Below are 21,886 nucleotides of genomic sequence, written 5' to 3' on the forward strand. Positions count from 1 at the left end.
GCAGCTGTGTGTGAGAGCCACTCAGTAAAAGTCTAAAAAGAGCTACACAGACAGCAGGACTAGGTTAGTGAAAGCCGCATGTCGCACAGCCTGTCATGATTGTGCCTACACCAGTTTAAACCAGTAGGCATGGTCAAGCAATAGAGCGCTGCATAGGAACTCTCTCCCAGGTCCCTGTACTGAACTGGCCATATAGCACTCTCCTATGGACAGCTATAGCTTCATCCCACGTAACAGAGGCAAAGAGTTTTTGAGCTACATCATACTACTTCAGTATCCCCGATTATTGGAAAATGATAACCCTTCTACGGACAGCTAACACAGTGTTATAAAGCGACAGAATAGTTGCACAGCGGCAGAAAGAGGTATACAAAGTATCAGCTGCAAGGCTTGAGTCAGCAAGAGCGGCTACAGACTAGGTACAAGGACAAGCTAACGGACTCACCGGCACAGAGTAATCTTCCCTCAGAGTCAGCACTAACCCGTAGGGTGGACCGCATGCCAGTCGGGAACAATTAATTTCTGTACTCGGATTTGCCTGATAAGGTTAGCCGTTAACCAACAGATTAAGTCCCCTGTTGAACCGTGGTGTAACACCTCCACGCTGAGTCTACTACTCACCTCCCCGACTCTCACAGTGACTTGCCACATTTCTAGATATAGACCGTGGAACTAGTCAGGATAAGGTACCCATTGTGCACCAATGCTACATTGATCAGCTGAACTTTAAGGGTGAACTAGTTGGGTTATACACGGTACCGTGCAGGGCAAAGGTAACTAAAATTGTACTGATTGTGTAATAACGTGCAGTGTATACCGTCTAATGTCAAATGTTTTATTTAGAGATACGATAGTGGAGTGAAAGTTACACCGTTTAACTAAAAGCATTTAAGTAATTATAGGATCAACGACTCCTGAGGTTCTTCGTTCCAGTGTAATAAAAAGTTCATTATTTCGCAGTGTGAAGTCGATTGTCCCAGACACCAGTTGGGAATTTAGTATTGTAGAAAGGGGTCGGACATACCGCCTGGATACCGTACCTACCTAGGCAGGTGTCACATTTGGCGTCAACGAACAGAATCGAACATGGAAGTGCAAGAAGGCAACCCCACCGCAGATGACAACAGGATTAGTATCCTTAATGACAAGATTGCAGAACTTACCCAAACTCTCACTGACGTAAGAAGAGAGTTAAGAGACCTGAGACAGAAATGGGCTGTAACCGGACACAAAAAGTGGCGTCCAGACCATGGAGTGCGAAATCAACCCAAATGGGATGTTCCCCGAAAGACTGGAAAAGGGGTGACTAAGCAATTTGACGGTCGGGGGAGGCCTACTTGTTGGCGATGCAGACAAAGTGGGCATATCAAAAGAAATTGTCAACAACCCCCAGGAAGAGTGAAGAGAGTAGGACCACCCTGTGAAGGACAATCCAGAGATGCAGGTCAAAACACAGTAGTACAGAACCAGGTTAGCGTGTCTGGCACATCATCTGATGAGGCTATTCAACAAGCAAGCGCAAGAAGAATTCCAGGCCAAGTTGTGTGGTTTAGTGTACCACGTGGCTATGGATTTATAAAGCGAACTGACACGAAAAAAAGAGTATACGTGCATTATACTGCCATTCAGAAGGCCAGACTGGAAGAGTGTTTCCGAAGCCTGGGAAGTGGAGAAATGGTTGAGTTTGAATTGGCAAATGGAAAGAAGGGCATCAAAGCCATTAATGTAACTGGTCCTGGTGGTGTCCAGGTGCAAGGCAACAAACATGCCACAGGTCGCAAACAGTACTGGTGTTGTCCGCATTGTAGAGATCCTCCACACAACTGTCAGCAGGATTACCAACACAACAGAAGTGGAGAAGAACAAGGGGAAGCTCAAAGTACTGAGAAAAGACAACAAGAACCTGTCATCCCAGAGAAAAGTCAATCACTGGGACGGACAGATGAAGAAGTTGTGGAAGAACAGAGTGAGAAAATGCAGCAGAGGCTACCAGATGCAGTCAGGCAACAACTTCCTACACAGCCAGTACATGAGATCAAACCAAGAGTGAAAGGTACCGATTCCAGCATGGCCTACCCCAATCAAGTAGATTCGACTGCTACTGACCAGGAAAAACTTACAGAGGGAGTGACTTGCATGTCCATGGCAGAGGGATTGGCACCCCTTAGACCCAATTGCCCAGATTCTGTTGTGCAAAATTCTGAATCTAATGTTCCAGCAGAATCACCTAGTGTAGCTAAAAAGAGTGAGAGGTATCTTCCAGAGTGGTATTACTCAGGCGAGTACACCACGATAACCTCTGAGGAGGTAAATTTGATGTTCCAGCAGGCTGTGAGGAGGTCAGGGAAGAAGAACAAAGGTGCTCTACGTATTCAGAATAGCTATTAGCCTGTGGTATAGAGTCATTTGTTATGTAATGTATGTACTTACCATTTATTCAAATGTTTAACTGTAACACAAAAATTTTAATGTAGACTATTCTATATTGAACTTTGAATATTGCCTGTTGCGTGAGGACACGCAAAATTCTAGTGTGGAGATATGTAATACCCTGCTATATGAGGTATTACGTGTGGCACGCTACAGAGTATGTACATTTGATTATACAAGCAGATATTTCCCAGCAGCCTTGGCAGCAGCTCTGGAGGTCAGGGGCAGGTCACATGACCAGGGACAGTTGGAGGGATGACAGTTGGTCAGGACACAGTCTGAGGTAGCTGTGAGAGTGGAGGGCATCTCTGGCAGTGGAAAATTCCAGTCAGAAAATGGAGGTGCCACTGAGAGCAGCTGTGTGTGAGAGCCACTCAGTAAAAGTCTAAAAAGAGCTACACAGACAGCAGGACTAGGTTAGTGAAAGCCGCATGTCGCACAGCCTGTCATGATTGTGCCTACACCAGTTTAAACCAGTAGGCATGGTCAAGCAATAGAGCGCTGCATAGGAACTCTCTCCCAGGTCCCTGTACTGAACTGGCAATATAGCACTCTCCTATGGACAGCTATAGCTTCATCCCACGTAACAGAGGCAAAGAGTTTTTGAGCTGCATCATACTACTTCAGTATCCCCGATTATTGGAAAATGATAACCCTTCTACGGACAGCTAACACAGTGTTATAAAGCCGTAGGGTGGACCGCATGCCAGTCGGGAACAATTAATTTCTGTACTCGGATTTGCCTGATAAGGTTAGCCGTTAACCAACAGATTAAGTCCCCTGTTGAACCGTGGTGTAACACCTCCACACTGAGTCTACTACTCACCTCCCCGACTCTCACAGTGACTTGCCACATTTCTAGATATAGACCGTGGAACTAGTCAGGATAAGGTACCCATTGTGCACCAATGCTACATTGATCAGCTGAACTTTAAGGGTGAACTAGTTGGGTTATACACGGTACCGTGCAGGGCAAAGGTAACTGAAATTGTACTGATTGTGTAATAACGTGCAGTGTATACCGTCTAATGTCAAATGTTTTATTTAGAGATACGATAGTGGAGTGAAAGTTACACCGTTTAACTAAAAGCATTTAAGTAATTATAGGATCAACGACTCCTGAGGTTCTTCGTTCCAGTGTAATAAAAAGTTCATTATTTCGCAGTGTGAAGTCGATTGTCCCAGACACCAGTTGGGAATTTAGTATTGTAGAAAGGGGTCGGACATACCGCCTGGATACCGTACCTACCTAGGCAGGTGTCACATTAGGTCTACAGTCATTAGGTCGACTCCATATGGTTAACAGACAAAAGGTCGACACTGGAGAAGGTTTAAAGGGTCCAAAGGTCAACATGACAATGGTCGACACACTTTTTTTTACATTTAGTGCGGATAGGTTTCGCTCAAGGACCACCATTTATTGAAGCGCGTCCCCTTGCAGGATGGATAGTCAAGGATGGAAAAAGTAAAAAAATGTGTGTTGACCATATGTGTGCCCAGGGCAGGATTTTTGTCACCCAGGGCAAGGTAGTAATTTGGCATACACACACCCTCCCCCCCATTCCCTCATCCATGAAAGATGGCCTTTTCTGACATAAATTTAATATAGATCCCCCTCTCTTCCATACTTAATAAAGAGACAGTGTGCCGAAGGCCACACAATATTATCCCCAATTCAAATTACACCACACAGTAGCACAATCTTATTCACATTACACCACACTTAGGGTGTGATTCAGACCAGATCGTAGATGTGCTTCTACGATCAGCTTCCCTGATATGCGGGGGGACGCCCAGCACAGGGCTAGTCCACCCCGCATGTTAGGCTGGACCCCTCCCCCGCACAAGTACAAAAGCATCGCACAGCGGTGATGCTTTTGTACTTGAAGGGTAGCTCCCAGCCAGCGCAGTTCCTGCGCACTGGCAGGGAGCTACTCGTTGCAGCCCGGGTCGCAGCAGCTGCGTGTGACGTCACGCAGCCGCCGTGGCCCACCCCCCCAACAGTCTGGGCACACCTGCGTTGCCCAGACCACGCCCACTAAACGGCGGCTAAACACCGCCGGCCCGCCCCCTCACGCCCAGAGACCGCCTTTGCCTGTCAATCGGCTGTCTGCCATACGCCGGTGCACTGCGGCGCCAGAATATGCGCAGTTCAGGACTGATCGCTGCTGTGTGAACACGCACAGAACCGATCAGGTCTGAATTAGCCCCTTAGTGCCCCTGATGCACATTACACGAAATACTGTAGTAGTGTCCAAATAAATACAATGTTTAAGCTCTTTAAAAAAAAGATTTTATATGTTGGACTCCAGCCCACATGAGGTGCAGTACACTGTCTTACCCTACTGTTGTCTTCTCTGGCCCGGAAAAGATGGTTCAGTGCTAAGTCTGTGACTGTTCTCCATCTGCCCGATATACACACATACTTAATACACCATCCTGTACATGTTCTATATGAACACATACACGTAAATTACTACACATTCTATTAATGAACAATAAGATAGATGGCCAAACCAACACATCTAAAAACATATGTAACCATGTCACCAAGAGCAAGTACAGATACCAGCATCTCCTGAATACTGTTTTGTTCAAACAGTGTTCTAACATAGAACATTATACAGCATACCATATATATCTATGTCAAACTTGGGTGTGTATCGCGTTACCGGCATCCGGGATGCCAGCGGTCAGCAATTCGACACCGGGATCCCGGCCGCAGAATGCGAGTGGGAGGTGGTGGGGGGGGCGAGAGCAACAAGCCCCTTGCGACTGATATATCGCTGGCCCGTCAGCCAGTGTGTACCAACAATATTTCTGTGAACGCCGTCGTTCACAGACATATCGCGTCGACTCTGCAGCACACATGGTGACCAATATACAGTATCTAGAAATATATTGGTGCATCAGTCTGTATGTACGGCTGGTCAGCTGACCACCCGTACACATGCTGCACCAGCTAACGGTGATTGACGGCTGAACTGGGCGGGCGCATGTAAGTGCCCGCCCAGTTCGTGACGTCAGTCACGATGGATCGGGTAGTGTGTATGCACAACACAGTGCCCGATCCAGCTGTAGATATATCTGCAGATCCATTGATCTGCAGATAAATCTTCCAGTGTGTACCCAGCATAAGAGAACAGGAAATTGGAGATTCTGGCCTTGTCACTGCCTCAAAACGGAGGCATTTTTTGGAAACAGAGGTTGTCCCCACCCTCTCCCTGCCCCTAAATGGCTGCAGACTGTCAATCACTTGACGTCTGCAGACGTTCTGATTCCTATGACACAGAACCTGTACTACACATGCAAAAAGTTCTGAACATTGGTACTTTACTGTATGTGAAGTGGTTATGTAAGGACCTGAATCACGCCCAATACGCCTCATAGCAGTACCCCCTATTTATTATATATCATGCAGCAATGCCACAATTGATAATATGCCATACTGTAATGTCCGCAATTGATAATATTCCACCATATTGCCTCAAATGATAGCATGCCACACTGTAATGCCCCAATTGATAATATATCACTGATACCCCTTTCACATCGCACAAATAACCCGGTATCGACACGGCATATTGCCGTGTCGATACGGGTCAGTGTGCGATGTGAAAGCACTCTGCCAGAATTAGCGGGTCGCCTGACCCGGTAATTCAACCCGGTATAAAAGAAGGATTATACCCGGGTTGAATACCGGGTCAGGTGCAGTGTGAATGGGAGCCGCGTCGATGCGACACGGTTCCCATTCACAGCATAGGGAGAGGCGGCGCAGGAGATGAGCTCATCTCCCAGCGCCGCCTCCAACCCCGCCCTGCTGCTGCGCCCCACCGCTGCTATGGCAACCGACCCGGTATATTGCCGAGTCGGAAAGCCACCATAGCAGAGCAAATGCCGGATCCCACCCGGTAAGGACACGTTTCTCTTACCGGGTGGGATCCGGCATTTGTGATCTGAATGCGGTAATACTGTAGTAATGCACTCAGCAAGTAATATGCCACACAGAGCCCCTGCAGTCTGTCACTTTGTAAGTCAGTCTGTCTCTATGCCAGTCATGCTGAGTGCCCAGTGCCAGATTAAGGGGGGGGGGGGCAGTACCCTGGGCTCCCCTGTCTAAAGGGACCCCCCCGGCCAGAGCTATGCACCACTTTGGTGCTGCTGTCTCCACTCTCTTGTCTCCAGAGAGGCTGGAGTTTGTATGGATCAGTTCTTGATCATGCTGCCCGAGAGGAGGGGGAGGAAGCTGCATGCACAGCTGCACTCGGCATAGGATATACCACACTCCTCCCTCGGCAATATGTAACCACCCCTCCCCGGCAGCCTGGAGTCTTCTCACCCTGCTGCAACAGGGGGGGGCCCTTCCCCAATGGCTCCTGTTGATGATGGTGGGCCTTGTTGGAGTGGGGGGGGGGGGGGAGAAGCAGTGGGTGCAGCAGGGCGGTGGTTTCTGGTGGGAGGGCCCTCATGTCATGGGTGCCCTGGGCCCCCCAAGGGCTTAATCTGGCCCTGTGAGTGCCCACCCTTTATATTCCAACCTCAGAACCCAGTCATGCCCTTTTATACGCTCAGAGCCCCCTCATGCCATTATATTTTATGTGCAGGCCTCTCATGCACTTGCTACCATCACCATGAAAGGTTCAGTCATGCCTGCCCTGTGCTGCTCTGCCTCCAGTTCACCCAACGGCCACCTCCTCTGAGTAAATCTTACAGATGTAGGGTGGACTATAGGCAGATGAGTAGGGTGCTGTCAGTTACACATCCACAGCAACGTTACTGGTCCCGCAGCCAGTGAAGCACAGCCAGTGGCGTAACTAGACATTTTTCTCCCCCAAGCAAAAACATTCACTGGCACCCCCCCCCCCCCCCATAATTGCCACTAGGAAAGTGATGAATCTGGGCGTAGCCTTGCTTAAATGGGTGTGGCTTTGCTTAAAGGGGCGTGGCATTGCAGGAAAAGACTACCTTATACCTCAATTTTGCAAACTGCACGCCCAGATGTTGGCCACCACAGGAAAAAAAATAATCCTGATTCATGCCCCTTACATTATTTGTCATTTTTCCTCCTTATAGTAATGCTCAGTATACATTATGCCACATACTGCAATGGTCCTTAGACATTATGCCACACACAATAATGCCCATGACACAATATGCCACATACCGTAATGCCCCAACACATTATGCCACACACCATAATGCCTGTGACACATTATGCCACGCACCGCAATGTCCGTAATACATTATGTCACACACTGCAATGCCCGTTATACATTATGTCACACACTGCAATGCCCGTTATACATTATGTTACACACTGCAATGCCCCTGAGACATTATACCACATACCACAATGCCCGTGATATAGTATACCACACACCGTAATGCCTGTGACACATTATGACACACACCGCAATGTCCGTGATACATTATGCCACACACGGCAATGCCCATTACATATTAAGCCCTACAGTAAGGCATCTAATTACTTTTAAATTACCTGCTCATTGCTAGGGGTTCCATGCTCTTGGTTCCATGCACAGTGCCAGGGGTTTTCATGCCCAGGGTGTCATGCTCTTTTTCCAGGGGTTTCATGCACTAGGTGTTATGCTTGTTGCCAGAGGTATCATGTGCCGAGTTTCAAGCTTGTTGCCAGGGGGTAATATTCGTTGCCAGTGGTTTCATGCACTGGGTGTCATGCTCGTTGCTAGGGGGTAATGCTTGTTGCCAGGGATTTAATGAGCTGGGTGTTATGTTTGTTACCAGGGGTTAATGATTGTTGCTAGGCTGTTCTCCCAGTGCCACATATGCCCCCAGTGCCAGATAGTCCCCCACATGGCCAGATAAAAATATGCCCCCGTAGTGTCAGAAACACATATGCCCCCAGTGCCAAATATGCCCCCCCAGTGCCAGGTACACATATGCCCCCAGTGCCCCATATGCCCCCCAGTGCCAGCTACACATATACCCCCAGTGTCAAATATGCCCCCCAGTGCCAGGTGCACATCATACTTACCTACTTTGCTGCCTCCTCCTCCGGGAGGAGGCAGCGTTGTAGGTGAATGGGGGCATGGCCGGCAGCAGGACGGGTGGTTCGGGGGCGTTGCCGGCAGCAGGATGGGCGGTCCGGGGGCATTGCATCAGGGTCGCGTCATCGTGACTCCACCCCTGCTGTGCCGAGAAACGAGGCACTGCATAGCGAGGGGCGGAGCTACGATGACGCGATTCAGCGCGAATCGCGTCATCGGACCCCCTCGGCCCGCCTACTTGTTCACTGCTGCGGGCGGCCGAGGGGGAAAGCGGGAGGCTTGCCCACCTTTCCTGGGGCCCGGGAGGGTCACACGATTTTCGGGAGCCTCCCGGTAGGCAAGTATGGTACACATATACCCCCAGTGCCAAACATGCCCCCCCAGTGCCAGGTACACATATACCCACAGTGCCAAATATGCCCCCCAGTGCCAGTTACACATAAGACTATCCTCATTTAAGCTCACATACAAGTATGCAAATATACAGATATGTCCTGATATATCGTTGCTGCGTACCGCATAGCGGGCGCCATGCAACTCGCGCCAGCTCCTTGCGCTATAACTCCCATTATAAGTTGCGTTGTAAATGTGACGTCACGTTATAATTGTAACATGCATTCTACTTTCTGTCCACCAGATGTCGTTTTTCCTAAACTCTATGGCGAATGCCTCAAATAGCACCACCTGCTGATTGGCTGACGGGTTCGAATCCTAGCGGGACCAGAATTATTTTTTTTGTGTGGATTCTTTCTGTTTATTCTTTCCTGCTGTGCTCGTTGTAACAAAGCCCTAACCCCAACCACGGTGCACCCAATCACTATCAATATTGTCATTACATTGGGGAAAATATCTTTTACTGGTGAAGCATAAACAGCATGTACATTTCGGACATCATTTCCGGTTAATTTGCTTCAAATATGTAATGCACAATGCCACTGGATCTCTATGTCATTAATGTGACATCTTGGAAGGCTCCATTATGGTTTGTACACAGACACCGGACAAAATCCGTTAATAGTACAACACATCAAAACACATCATATATTTACCTGGAGTGCCTACTCATAGCATGGTCAGCACTGGCATAATGGTTACAGTATCTGTCTGCAGTGCGTGCATCCCGTGTTCGAATCGTGTCGAGACAATTTTTTTTTTTTTTTTTTGGTGGATTTATTTTTATATTGTTTTTAAAAGAAATAAACTTGTTTGGTCTGTTTATTCTTTCCCGCTGGGCTCCATTATGTTTTGTACACAGACACCGGATAAAATCCGTTATGGGTACAACACATTGCAGGCGGTGGGGAAGCAAATTCAGTTTGCACGCATTGTGGGCTACAATAGGTTTTGTACACAGCCAGCAGATTCAATCCACGGTTTGTGGACTGCATCCAGCGTCTTACATCAGGCAAAAATGGCAGAGAGATGCTACATTAGAGGGGAGCTTCTGATCCTGCTTAGGTGGCGGGACCGGCCATTTACTACTAACTTGGAGAAGCGGTGGTCCAGTACTGCACATTATTACTACTGTATTTAAGTAATGTACATTTCTCTAATGTCCTAGAGGATGCTGGGGTCCATTTAGTACCATGGGGTATAGACAGGTCTGTATGAGCAATCGGCACTAAATGACTTTAAACGTGTGGGCTGGCCCCTCCCTCTTTGCCCCTCCTCCAGACGTCAGTTTAGAAATTGTGCCCGGAGGAATCCGTTTGGATGGGCGACCATGTTAAGGTCGACAGTCATTAGGTCGACCACTATTGGTCGACAGTGACATGGTCGACATGGACTCATGGTTGACACATGAAAATGGTCAACATGACAGGTCAGCATATGAAAAGGTAGACATGGCTTTTTTTTTTTAAATAGATTTTTAACTTTTTCATGCTTTACCATACACGTGGACTACGATTTGGAATAGTAACCTGTGCCGAGCACAGCGGTAGCGGAGCGAGGCACCTTGCCCGCAGCATGGCGAGCGATGCGAGCCATGCAAGGAGACGCGGTACACTAATTCGGGTTCCCCGTCACTTTACGAAGAAAACGACACCAAAAACAGTCCAAAAATCCATGTTGACCTTTTCATGTGTCGACCATTGCCATGTGTCGACCATGAGTGCATGTCGACCATGTCACTGTCGACCAATAGTGGTCGACCTAATGATTGTCGACCTTAACATGGTCGACCATTCATACCGGAACCATGCCAGGACGCCACACACCATACCGCAATGCTCGTTATACCCTATGCCACACACCGCAATGCCCCTTATACATTATGCCACACACTGCAATCCCCTGAAACATTATACCACATACCACAATGCCCATGATATAGATGTGGATCATAGAATCGACAGTAACTAGGTCAACAATGTTTAGGTCGACCACTATTGGTCTACAGTACCTAGGTCGACAAGGTTGGAAGGTCGACATGAGTTTTGTTTTTTGTTTTTGGTGTTGTTTTGTTCGGAAAGTGACGGGGAACCCCAATTAGTGCACCGTGTCCTCTCGCAGTAGAGGGCTCAGACTCTACTGCGCATGCACAGATCTCCGGGAAAATGGCGCGGCGGCCATTTTCCCAGAGATTTCTCTACTGCGCATGCGCAGAACTCTGTGAAAATGAGTTTTAACAGCACCTGTGACGTCGGCGCGGGACTCCGGAGAGGTGAGTATTACCCAAATGGGTGCACTGTGTGTGGTGGGGGCCCCCTCTGCACACATTGCACCCATTATAGAAACACCAGTGCCTGTGACACATTATGACACACCGCAATGTCCGTAATACATTATGCCACACACCACAATGCTCATTAAACATTAAGTACTACAGTAAGGCTTCTAATTACTTTTACATTACTGTACCTGCTCGTTGCCAGGGGTTTACTTGTACAGGGGATCCGGTCTTGGGGTCGACAATACTTAGGTCGACAGTGTCTAGGTTGACCACAATTGGTCGATAGTAAGTAGGTCAACAGGGTGTCTAGGTCATCAGGGCCTCTTGGTAGACATGTACTATATCGACATGACAAAAGGTTGACATGCATTTTTCTAAAATGTTTTCATTTTTTGAACTTTTTCATATTTTACGATCCACATGGGTTACGAATGGGAATAGTGACCGGTATCCGATTATATGGTCAACCATCATTAGGTCAACATTCATTAGGTTGACCACTAATTGGGGTTCCCGGTCACTCTGTGAAAAAAACGATACCCAAAAATGTCAATAGTACCATGTCGACCTATTTTCATGACGACCTAGCACATGTCCACTTATAGACCATGTCCACCTATCAACACTGTCGACCAATAGTGGTCGACATAATGACTGTCAACCTTAGTGTGGTGCACCCAATGACCGTTACCCCGTGTCCAGTGCCGGCGCTACCCGCTCAGCAAAGCCTGCAAAGCAGGTAGGCGCCGGACTCATGAGGCGCTTTCCCTGCTCTGGTAGTACAACTTGCTGCCGGCCGCCGCAGCGCGCCTGTCACACTGATGTATGACAGCAGCAGCAGCGCCGGCAGCATAATCAGAAGCTGATCTGGTTGGTATCAGGGCCTTCCCCCCTTCCCTCTACTCCCGGCTCCTCCCCACACCTCCTGTCAAGATAGATAACACAGGCAGCAGCATTGCCCCCATCCCCTTCGACACAGCAGTCTTAAGTAGCTGCCCGCTCCCTCCCCTATCCCCCTTCTCTCCCCTCCGTGTCATTTCTGGGGCCAGGGCACTTTTATTTTTTAATTTGTCCTCATAGCAAAGCCGGGCATCCACCTCCCGACACTCTGCGGAGCCTGCTTCCTGATTAGGCAGGAACAGGAAGGTAGTGCACAACATGTGACTGCACTGGAGGATCGCTCAGACATGAGGAGCAGCAGCAGCCCAGAAGGTCCAGCAGCAGCAGGCATCCCATATCGAGGAGCAGTGTCTTCAGGTACATTCTGCAGCTGACACACGGGGGAGGGGTATAATAGTGTGTGCTGGGGGGGGGTTTGAGTATATTAGTGTGTGCTGGGAAGGGGTGGTGGTGAGTATATTAGAGTGTGCTGGGGATGGGGGTGAGTATATTAGTGTGTGCTGGGGAGGGGGGGTGAGTATATCAGTGTGTGCTGGGGAGGGGGGGTGAGTATATTAGAGTGTGCTGGGGAGGGGGGGTGAGTATATTAGTGTGTGCTGGGGAGGGGGGGTGAGTATATTAGTGTGTGCTGGGGAGGGGGGGTGAGTATATTAGTGTGTGCTGGGGAGGGGGGGTGAGTATATTAGTGTGTGCTGGGGAGGGGGGGTGAGTATATTAGTGTGTGCTGGGGAGGGGGGGTGAGTATATTAGTGTGTGCTGGGGGGGGTGAGTATATTAGTGTGTGCTGGGGAGGGGGGTGAGTATATTAGTGTGTGCTGGGGAGGGGGGGGGGTGAGTACATTAGTGTGTGCTGGGGAGGGGGGGTGAGTATATAAGTGTATGCTGAGGATGGGGGGTGAGTATATTAGTGTGTGCTGGGGAAGGGGGGTGAGTATATTAGTGTGTGCTGCTTATTTTAGTGTGTGCTCAGTGATCGTAAAATACGCGCTACAGCGCTCGTGGGACTCACTTTTTAAAAATTAGTGGGTCCTGCAGGAGGCGCTGTGAGTCAGAGACCTGTGTGCATCTCAGCCACTACTGAAATGCTATTGGCTGGGGCGCACACAGGACTCTGACTCGCTGCGCGTCTTGCAGGACCTGCTCCTTCCTCAGTGGCCGTCTCCCCTGTCACTCACCGCTGGCAGCCATTCCCCATCTGAGACCTCTGTCTTTGCCCTGCCAGCAGGAGCCAGTGCTAACAGGCTTTTATACTACCTGTGGTGGTGCCGTGCTCTCCAGCCCAGGACCTTATTTTGCTTTACTAACACTACCACAGCACCCCTAGACGGTGAGAGACCCTGCTTTTGGACTAAAGTATACCTGCACTGTTGCCACTTTACACATTGCCATGTGTGTTTTCATTTAGAATTGTATATGCAATATGTATTATTAAATGGTTTTTTTTTTTATGCCTATACTCTCCTCATACATTAAGGACAGTAATTTGGGGCTATTACATTTTTTTGGGGGGTGTAAGTGCCAACACACTTACACCGCCTGAAAAAATAATTTTGGTATCAGGCCTTAGTATGTAATGCCGGCGCACAGGATCTAAAGTATACCTCTCCCTGCCGCTACCCTTTCCCCATCCACTCTAGCGAGCGATCAACTCAGAATGAGGGCCATTGTAAAGAGACATGTCAAAAATACGTACTGATGTGTCCCTTTTCAGTTTAAAGACTAATTGCGGCTAACACAACTCGTTATTCGCAATAAGCATGCCCGTGGTGTGCATGTATTCGTGATCCATAGGATCATATGGTGTGTACGCTCTCGCAAACAGGACGCAGCTTACGATGCGGCTGCTAGCAGGTAAGATAAGATTGGCCACATCTGTATTTTTAGGAGGGCGCAAAATGTATAGTTTGCAGGAGGGCGCCGAACACCTTAGCACCGGCCCTGCCCGTGTCCCTAAGCACCTCCTCAGCCATTATTTACTGTTACAGCATTCAGTATGTGCAGTAATGTACTGTATCTAAGGGCACTGTACATTCCTTTTTGTACCCAGGGCGTCAGCAGCAGATAAGATGGCGAAGGGCCCAGCAGCAGATAAGGTGGCGAAGGGCCCGGCACCACTCTTTCACTGCCATACCGGGGACCAGCGCCACAAGCAGTAAGTCTTGTACTCTCTTTATTGTGTACTCTTTATACCAGTGGTTCCCAAAGGTTTTTGAGTCACGGCACCCCTAGGCCAAAAGTTTCTTATTGAGAAATTTAGAAACAAATAAATAAACAAAAGTAAAATGTGCTTGTACAGTACTGTATATGTCATCCTTAGGTTCAATTACTGTATGTGGTGAGGGACAGGATTCACTTCTGATTGCCCAAATACTGTACTGTAATTTATGATTGGAAGACCCCAGCACTGATTTTGCCTATTACAGTGACAATAAATATTTGAATTGGTTCTTGATCACCCCTGCAAGCGTCTATTTTTATTTTTGAGATTTACGGGCATTGTATAGGAGTCACTTTATAAGCGGGACATAAGGGGCACTCCTGGGGACATAAAGGGCACTACTACTGGGGGCATTTCTTTTATGGGCTCTACTGTACATAAGGGGCACTAACAGCACAGTGGCCATAGCATAAGGGGCAATACTACTGTGGGCATTGTATAAGGGGCGGTACTGCTGTGGGCATTATGTGTATTAGGGGTGCTACTGCTGTGGGCATTGTATAAGGGGTGGAAGACCCCAGCACTGATTTTGCCTATTACAGTGACAATAAATATTTGAATTGGTTCTTGATCACCCCTGCAAGCATCTATTTTTATTTTTGAGATTTACCAGTGTCTGTGAAACTGATCATAGATGTGCTAAATTTAGTACATCTACGATCTGATCTGAATTAGGCCCCAGGTGCGATTTGCACCTTGTGAAATGTACAGTAAACCATGAGGGTATGAATGCTTTTGTTTGATTACTGCTGGAGACAATGGTAATGCTGTGGCCAATGTGTTTAATACAGGCACCCCTGGACCAATTCCTCCGCCGCCGGCATTTGCGCACTCGCCTCGTCCTGGTAAGACATTTTTGTTAAGTTAAGGCTCATTTCACCACTGTTTCTAAACCTTATTCCCCACCCTGTGCCTCTTATCCTACACCTCCCACTGTGCCTCAGCTTCCCCTTGTCTTTTAGCCTTTCCCTGCTCCTGTGGCTGAGCCTCCCCATGTCTCTGCTGTGGAACATCATGATGTCACGTAAACTGTGCTTTATAGGGTTCCTTGGGGGCCTGGTACAGTACAGTATTTATAGTAATTTATCTTTTTTCCCATAAAACAGGTACCGGCCAAGTTCCAGTGCCTATTACAGTGACAATAAATATTTGAATTGGTTTCTGATCACCCCTGCAAGCGTCTATTTTTATTTTTGAGATTTACGGGCATTGCATAGGAGTCACTTTATAAGCGTGACATAAGGGGCACTCCTGGGGACATAAAAGGCACTACTACTGGGGGCATTTCTTTTATGGGCTCTACTGTACATAAGGGGCACTAACAGTACAGTGGCCATAGCATAAGGGGCAATACTACTGTGGGCATTGTATAAGGGGCGGTACTGCTGTGGGCATTATGTGTATTAGGGGTGCTACTGCTGTGGGCTTTGTGTATGAGGGGCACTAATGTGTGTCATAACATGAATAAGGGACACCCCTACAGTACAGTATGTGGTGGAATGTGAATAAGATTGTGCTACTGTGCATCATAATTTTAATTGGGTATACTATATATATTGGGCCATGCACCTTAATTTTTGAGACAACGGCCCTTTATTGGGTGCACGTAATCCCGTTATTGCATAGGTGTCGGGAGGCCGGCGCTGGGGGGAGTTCCTCCTCCTTGCTAGGACCACCTTGCTTCCCAGCCATATTGTTTACTGAAAATTGTGCTGACATTTTTTTTTCAACAGTCCAGCAACGCTCGCAGTTGGAGGACGCAGGCAGCCTTCCAGGTCCCAGCACAGCAGGAGGACACTGGAGAGGAAGGCGCAGCCCTCCCCAAAGTAAGTACAGTACTTGTTTTTGTTAAGGGCCAACTGTAGGCCTACAGTACAGTATTCTGTCTCTCTGTCTCCATCTCCTCATCTCCTCCCACCCTGCCTCATCTATCCTATTGAAAACTGTGCTGCCATTTTTTTCAACAGTCCAGCCGGAGGAAGCCAGGCCAGCCAGCCCCTCAGGCCCTAGTACAGACAGTGGTGGGTGGACCATCCCAGAGCAAACAGTGTACTGTGCCTCCTGCTCCTCGGATGAGGAGGTGGCAGCAGCACTACCTCCTGCATACACCAGGCCTCCCCCTGTACTGCACTGTAATGTACATGTTCTGTTGTTAATGATGATTTACAGTATGATGAACCTGTGGATTCTGCCCTAAGGAAATTTGTATCTTCCCTCAAGTGGCTCAGTGTTGATAGTGTGATAGTATACGTAGTACTGTACATACTGTACAACATACAGTAATACTGTAGTTGTCAAGCAATCTCGCTGCTGGTCTTCCCCTGTCTTTCTGTATGGATACTGTAGAGTACTGCAGGTGTCCAAAGTAGAGTAGGATAGCTACATTACCGTACTATAGGAGAACACAGATTCAGGAGCCTTGGCTGCCGGACCTCGAGCTCTGATTGGCTCACGGGCTGGCGCCGAATTGAAAGTAGACACAGAGGGGCAGGAGAGGTGCACACTGCACGCTCTCCTCCCCTCAAGAAGCAGCAACAGCAGCTCGTCCGAATGTCAATCTGTGCTAAATCAGTGGCAGCGCCGCCCGCAGCCCTGCACCTCCAAGCCACCACGGGGGCTGCGGGGTCAGTAGTTACGCCACTGATTACATGACAGTAAACATAATTTTGGTCTCCAGCATCAATAATCTTCTTACTGTACTTTATTGGTGACATGTGCTGCTGTATGATATTGTATAGTATTTCTGTATGCTGTACTGTATTACTATCATTTCGGAAAGTGACCGAACATTTCTTTATCCACAGTACATTCCCCCATACTACCAGAGGAGGAATCTGAGGAGTGGCCCGAGACTCCTGCACTACCATGTAAGAACTACTGTACTATACATTACTGACTGTACTGTATCCAACTTTTAAGAATACTGTCTCTACACTACAGTACACAGTGGGGAATTTACAGTATAACAAGTTAACCAAAGAATCTGCTTAGGGCCCTGTAGGTCTCATTTTGTTTAGGGCCCCATGAGATCTACGGTAGAATACTAAACCTAGAACTCCGAGTTCTAAACTGTACTGTACCTTCTTTACTGTAATTTAAATAAAACACCACATGTGCAGTATACATTATTAAACTGACAGTGCACTTTTTTTCACAGCTCCATCGTTTTCCATGGTGACATCGGGCTCATCCACCCCAACTAGTTCTCTGACCTATTCACCGGGACTGGCGGACCCGGCTCGTCCCGGTAAGACATTTTTGTTAAGTTTAGGCTAATTTCACCACTGTTTCTAAACCTTATTCCCCCACCCTGTGCCTCTTAGGGACTGGATCGGCCCACCTGCCCATCCCCCCTACTGGCATGTGATAGAAATGCCAGATGGGCAGTCCAGCCATGCCAGTGACTGACCTCACAACTGGGTGGACACATGCAAATGGATGCCCAGTTGTGACATCATGCTGGAATCATTGGCATGATAATTACTACAGTACTATAACCGTGTGTGCACTTACAGTACCTACTATATCAGCTGGATGTGCCATCCATTGTTATTAGTATTTACACAACATTAGAGTACACAGTTCAGTACATACAGTACTGTAGAGTAATAATAATAATAATAATAATAATAATGTAATTTTACATGCATACTGTTCAAAAACTCAACCTGTATTACTGCTCTAATACTGTCCATTTTTTTTTTTTTTTTTTTTTACAGTGCTACTCCGGAGAATCCGCCAGTTGCTGTCAATAGCAAATAGATTATTTTATCGAATTGTTGATAATTTTTAAAATTAATTTATTTTGTTTTGTTTTTGTTTAGTATAATAATAATAATTTGTATTTGGCGGTGTGCATTGCAAATTTATTCCTCTCTCTTGCATGAATTTTGCGAAATGTACAGTAGTTCAGTGCATGGTGGGAAGAAGATAAAATAATTATTATTTGTACAGTACTGTACTGTATGTCCACAACATGTCACATACAGAAGCAGGATTACCAGAGGGCCCCTCTCTGCAGGTCTCCAGTGATGAATACTCACCACTCTTCTGAATTCTGGCTCTGTTAGGGGGTGGCGGCAGTGCTGCGGGAGTGAGCACTGGCCAGGCTTGGGCTATGTTCAGTACCCTCAGGAGCTAATGGTGTCCTGTCAGCGGAAGCAGAGCCATGGAACTTAATGAGAAGTTGGTTCCTACTTCATACCTCCCAACTTTCTTATGTTCTAAGGAGGGACACATGCGTGGCGAAGCCGCGTGCTCCCGAAAAGGGGATAGGGCCTATGAAAAGGGGCGTGGCTTTGTGGATGCCCGTGATTGCTAGCCACGCCCCGTTTTCGTCACTGAGGGGGCAAGCCCAGCGCTCTGTAAGCTGCTGGCATGCCCCCTCTCCTCCTGTCTCACCTGAATAGACGCTGTGCGCATGCGCACAGCATCTATTCACCGCTGCTCTGCTAAGCAGGGCAGCGAGAGACAGAGTTTCCCAACTGCCCCCCCACCACTCAGCACACATCTCTCCCACCACTCAGCACAGCGCGATGTGCATGCGGGGGGAGACGGGGGTGCATGCAGGCCAATCTAGCACCAGCGATAGCGATGCGCATCGCTATCGCAGTGGGAGGTACACATGGAGCGATCATGCTTAAAATCTAAGCAATCTAGTCAACTCTAAGTGATCGCTCCGTGAGTACCCCCCTTAAGTCCCACAAAGCAGGGAGACTTGCCAGTAGCATCCTCTAGGATGTTAGAGAAATACAGGCGTTCCGAAACATACAGTATCTGAGTGAGCCTAATAATGAGTATACTGTGAGATACTGTATGACATACTGTACAGTATGCTGTATCCGAAGTGGTGCATTCATGAACAAACTCCATATGCAGTAACCTTTTTGGTTGCTTTAAGAAATGTCATTTACAATTAGAGATGTGTACCGGAAATTTTTCGGGTTTTGTGTTTTGGGTTCGGTTCCGTGGCCGTGTTTTGGGTTCGAACACGTTTTGGCAAAACCTCACCGAATTTTTTTTGTCGGATTCGGGTGTGTTTTGGATTCGGGTGTTTTTTTCAAAAAACCCTAAAAAACAGCTTAAATCATAAATTTGGGGGTCATTTTGATCCCAAAGTATTATTAACCTCAATAACCATAATTTCCACTCATTTTCAGTCTATTCTGAACACCTCACAATATTATTTTTAGTCCTAAAATTTGCACCAAGGTCGCTGGATGACTAAGCTCAGCGACCCAAGTGGCCGACACAAACACCTGGCCCATCTAGGAGTGGCACTGCAGTGTCACGCAGGATGGCCCTTCCAAAAAACACTCCCCAAACAGCACATGACGCAAAGAAAAAAAGAGGCGCAATGAGGTAGCTGTGTGAGTAAGCTAAGCGACCCTAGTGGCCGACACAAACACCTGGCCCATCTAGGAGTGGCACTGCAGTGTCAGGCCGGATGGCCCTTCCAAAAAATACTCCCCAAACAGCACATGACACAAAGAAGAAAAAAAAGAGGCGCAATGAGGTAGCTGTGTGACTAAGATAAGTGACCCTAGTGGCCGACACAAACACCTGGCCCATCTAGGAGTGGCACTGCAGTGTCACGCAGGATGGCCCTTCCAAAAAACACTCCCCAAACAGCACATGACGCAAAGAAAAATGAAAGAAAAAAGAGGTGCAAGATGGAATTGTCCTTGGGCCCTCCTACCCACCCTTATGTTGTATAAACAGGACATGCACACTTTAACCAACCCATCATTTCAGTGACAGGGTCTGCCACACGACTGTGACTGAAATGACGGGTTGGTTTGGACCCCCACCAAAAAAGAAGCAATTAATCTCTCCTTGCACAAACTGGCTCTACAGAGGCAAGATGTCCACCTCATCATCATCCTCCGATTCATCACCGTGTACATCCCCCTCCTCACAGATTATCAATTCATCCCCACTGGAATCCACCATCACAGCTCCCTGTGTACTTTGTGGAGGCAATTGCTGCTGGTGAATGTCTCCATGGAGGAATTGATTATAATTCATTTTAATGAACATCATCTTCTCCACATTTTCTGGAAGTAACCTCGTACGCCGATTGCTGACAAGGTGAGCGGCGGCACTAAACACTCTTTCGGAGTACACACTTGTGGGAGGGCAACTTAGGTAGAATAAAGCCAGTTTGTGCAAGGGCCTCCAAATTGCCTCTTTTTCCTGCCAGTATACGTACGGACTGTCTGACGTGCCTACTTGGATGCGGTCACTCATATAATCCTCCACCATTCTTTCAATGGTGAGAGAATCATATGCAGTGATAGTAGACGACATGTCCGTAATCGTTGTCAGGTCCTTCAGTCCGGACCAGATGTCAGCATCAGCAGTCGCTCCAGACTGCCCTGCATCACCGCCAGCGGGTGGGCTCGGAATTCTGAGCCTTTTCCTCGCACCCCCAGTTGCGGGAGAATGTGAAGGAGGAGATGTTGACAGGTCGCGTTCCGCTTGACTTGACAATTTTCTCACCAGCAGTTCTTTGAACCCCTGCAGACTTGTGTCTGCCGGAAAGAGAGATACAACGTAGGTTTTAAATTTAGGATCGAGCACGGTGGCCAAAATGTAGTGCTCTGATTTCAACAGATTGACCACCCGTGAATCCTTGTTAAGCGAATTAAGGGCTCCATCCACAAGTCCCACATGCCTAGCGGAATCGCTCAGTGTTAGCTCCTCCTTCAATGTCTCCAGCTTCTTCTGCAATAGCCTGATGAGGGGAATGACCTGACTCAGGCTGGCAGTGTCTGAACTGACTTCACGTGTGGCAAGTTCAAAAGGTTGCAGAACCTTGCACAACGTTGAAATCATTCTCCACTGCGCTTGAGACAGGTGCATTCCACCTCCTATATCGTGGTCAGTTGTATAGGCTTGAATGGCCTTTTGCTGCTCCTCCAACCTCTGAAGCATATAGAGGGTTGAATTCCACCTCGTTACCACTTCTTGCTTCAGATGATGGCAGGGCAGGTTCAGGCGTTTTTGGTGTTGCTCCAGTCTTCTGTACGTGGTGCCTGTACGCCGAAAGTGTCCCGCAATTCTTCTGGCCACCGACAGCATCTCTTGCACGCCCCTCTCGGTTTTTAAATAATTCTGCACCACCAAATTCAAGGTATGTGCAAAACATGGGACGTGCTGGAATTTGCCCATATTTAATGCACACACAATATTGCTGGCGTTGTCCGATGCCACAAATCCACAGGAGAGTCCAATTGGGGTAAGCCATTCTGCGATGATCTTCCTCAGTTGCCGTAAGAGGTTTTTAGCTGTGTGCGTATTCTGGAAAGCGGTGATACAAAGCTTAGCCTGCCTAGAAAAGAGTTGGCGTTTGCGAGATGCTGCTACTGGTGCCGCCACTGCTGTTCTTGCGGCGGGAGTCAATACATCTACCCAGTGGGCTGTCACAGTCATATAGTCCTGAGTCTGCCCAGCTCCACTTGTCCACATGTCCGTGGTTAAGTGGACATTGGGTACAACTGCATTTTTTAGGACACTGGTGAGTCTTTTTCTGAGGTCTGTGTACATTTTCGGTATCGCCTGCCTAGAGAAATGGAACCTAGATGGTATTTGGTACCGGGGACACAGTACCTCAATCAAGTCTATAGTTGGCTC

The 21,886-nt window shown here is 47.9% G+C and overlaps 1 protein-coding gene across 2 annotated transcripts; it reads left to right on the forward strand.

Annotated features, from left to right (window-relative positions):
* Positions 1–2,757: 2,757 nt before the first annotated feature.
* LOC134932071 (uncharacterized) lies at positions 2,758–18,105 on the forward strand. 2 transcript variants are annotated; one of them, XM_063926118.1, is made up of 9 exons: positions 2,758–2,846; positions 12,214–12,390; positions 14,081–14,185; positions 15,043–15,096; positions 15,985–16,077; positions 16,219–16,272; positions 17,056–17,118; positions 17,409–17,498; positions 17,971–18,105. In XM_063926118.1, exons 2-9 carry the CDS (start codon positions 12,321–12,323, stop codon positions 18,042–18,044), a joined length of 603 nt encoding a protein of 200 aa, XP_063782188.1. In that variant the 5' UTR covers positions 2,758–2,846; positions 12,214–12,320; the 3' UTR covers positions 18,045–18,105. The 2 variants fall into 2 exon arrangements, with proteins under 2 accessions (XP_063782188.1, XP_063782189.1); XM_063926119.1 differs by lacking the exon at positions 16,219–16,272.
* The last annotated feature ends 3,781 nt before the right edge of the window (positions 18,106–21,886 follow it).

The sequence above is a fragment of the Pseudophryne corroboree genome, chromosome 6 (genome assembly GCF_028390025.1).
Source record: "Pseudophryne corroboree isolate aPseCor3 chromosome 6, aPseCor3.hap2, whole genome shotgun sequence".
In the NCBI taxonomy this organism is placed as follows: Eukaryota; Metazoa; Chordata; class Amphibia; order Anura; family Myobatrachidae; genus Pseudophryne; species Pseudophryne corroboree.

Excerpts from the sequence above, each read along its gene's own strand:
- LOC134932071 (XM_063926118.1), top strand. The coding sequence starts at position 12,321 with ATGAGGAGCAGCAGCAGCCCAGAAGGTCCAGCAGCAGCAGGCATCCCA. Across the intron at positions 16,078-16,218 it reads AAGGCGCAGCCCTCCCCAAA|TCCAGCCGGAGGAAGCCAGG; the intron begins GTAAGTACAGTA and ends TTTTTTCAACAG. Across the intron at positions 16,273-17,055 it reads AGGCCCTAGTACAGACAGTG|TACATTCCCCCATACTACCA; the intron begins GTGGGTGGACCA and ends CTTTATCCACAG.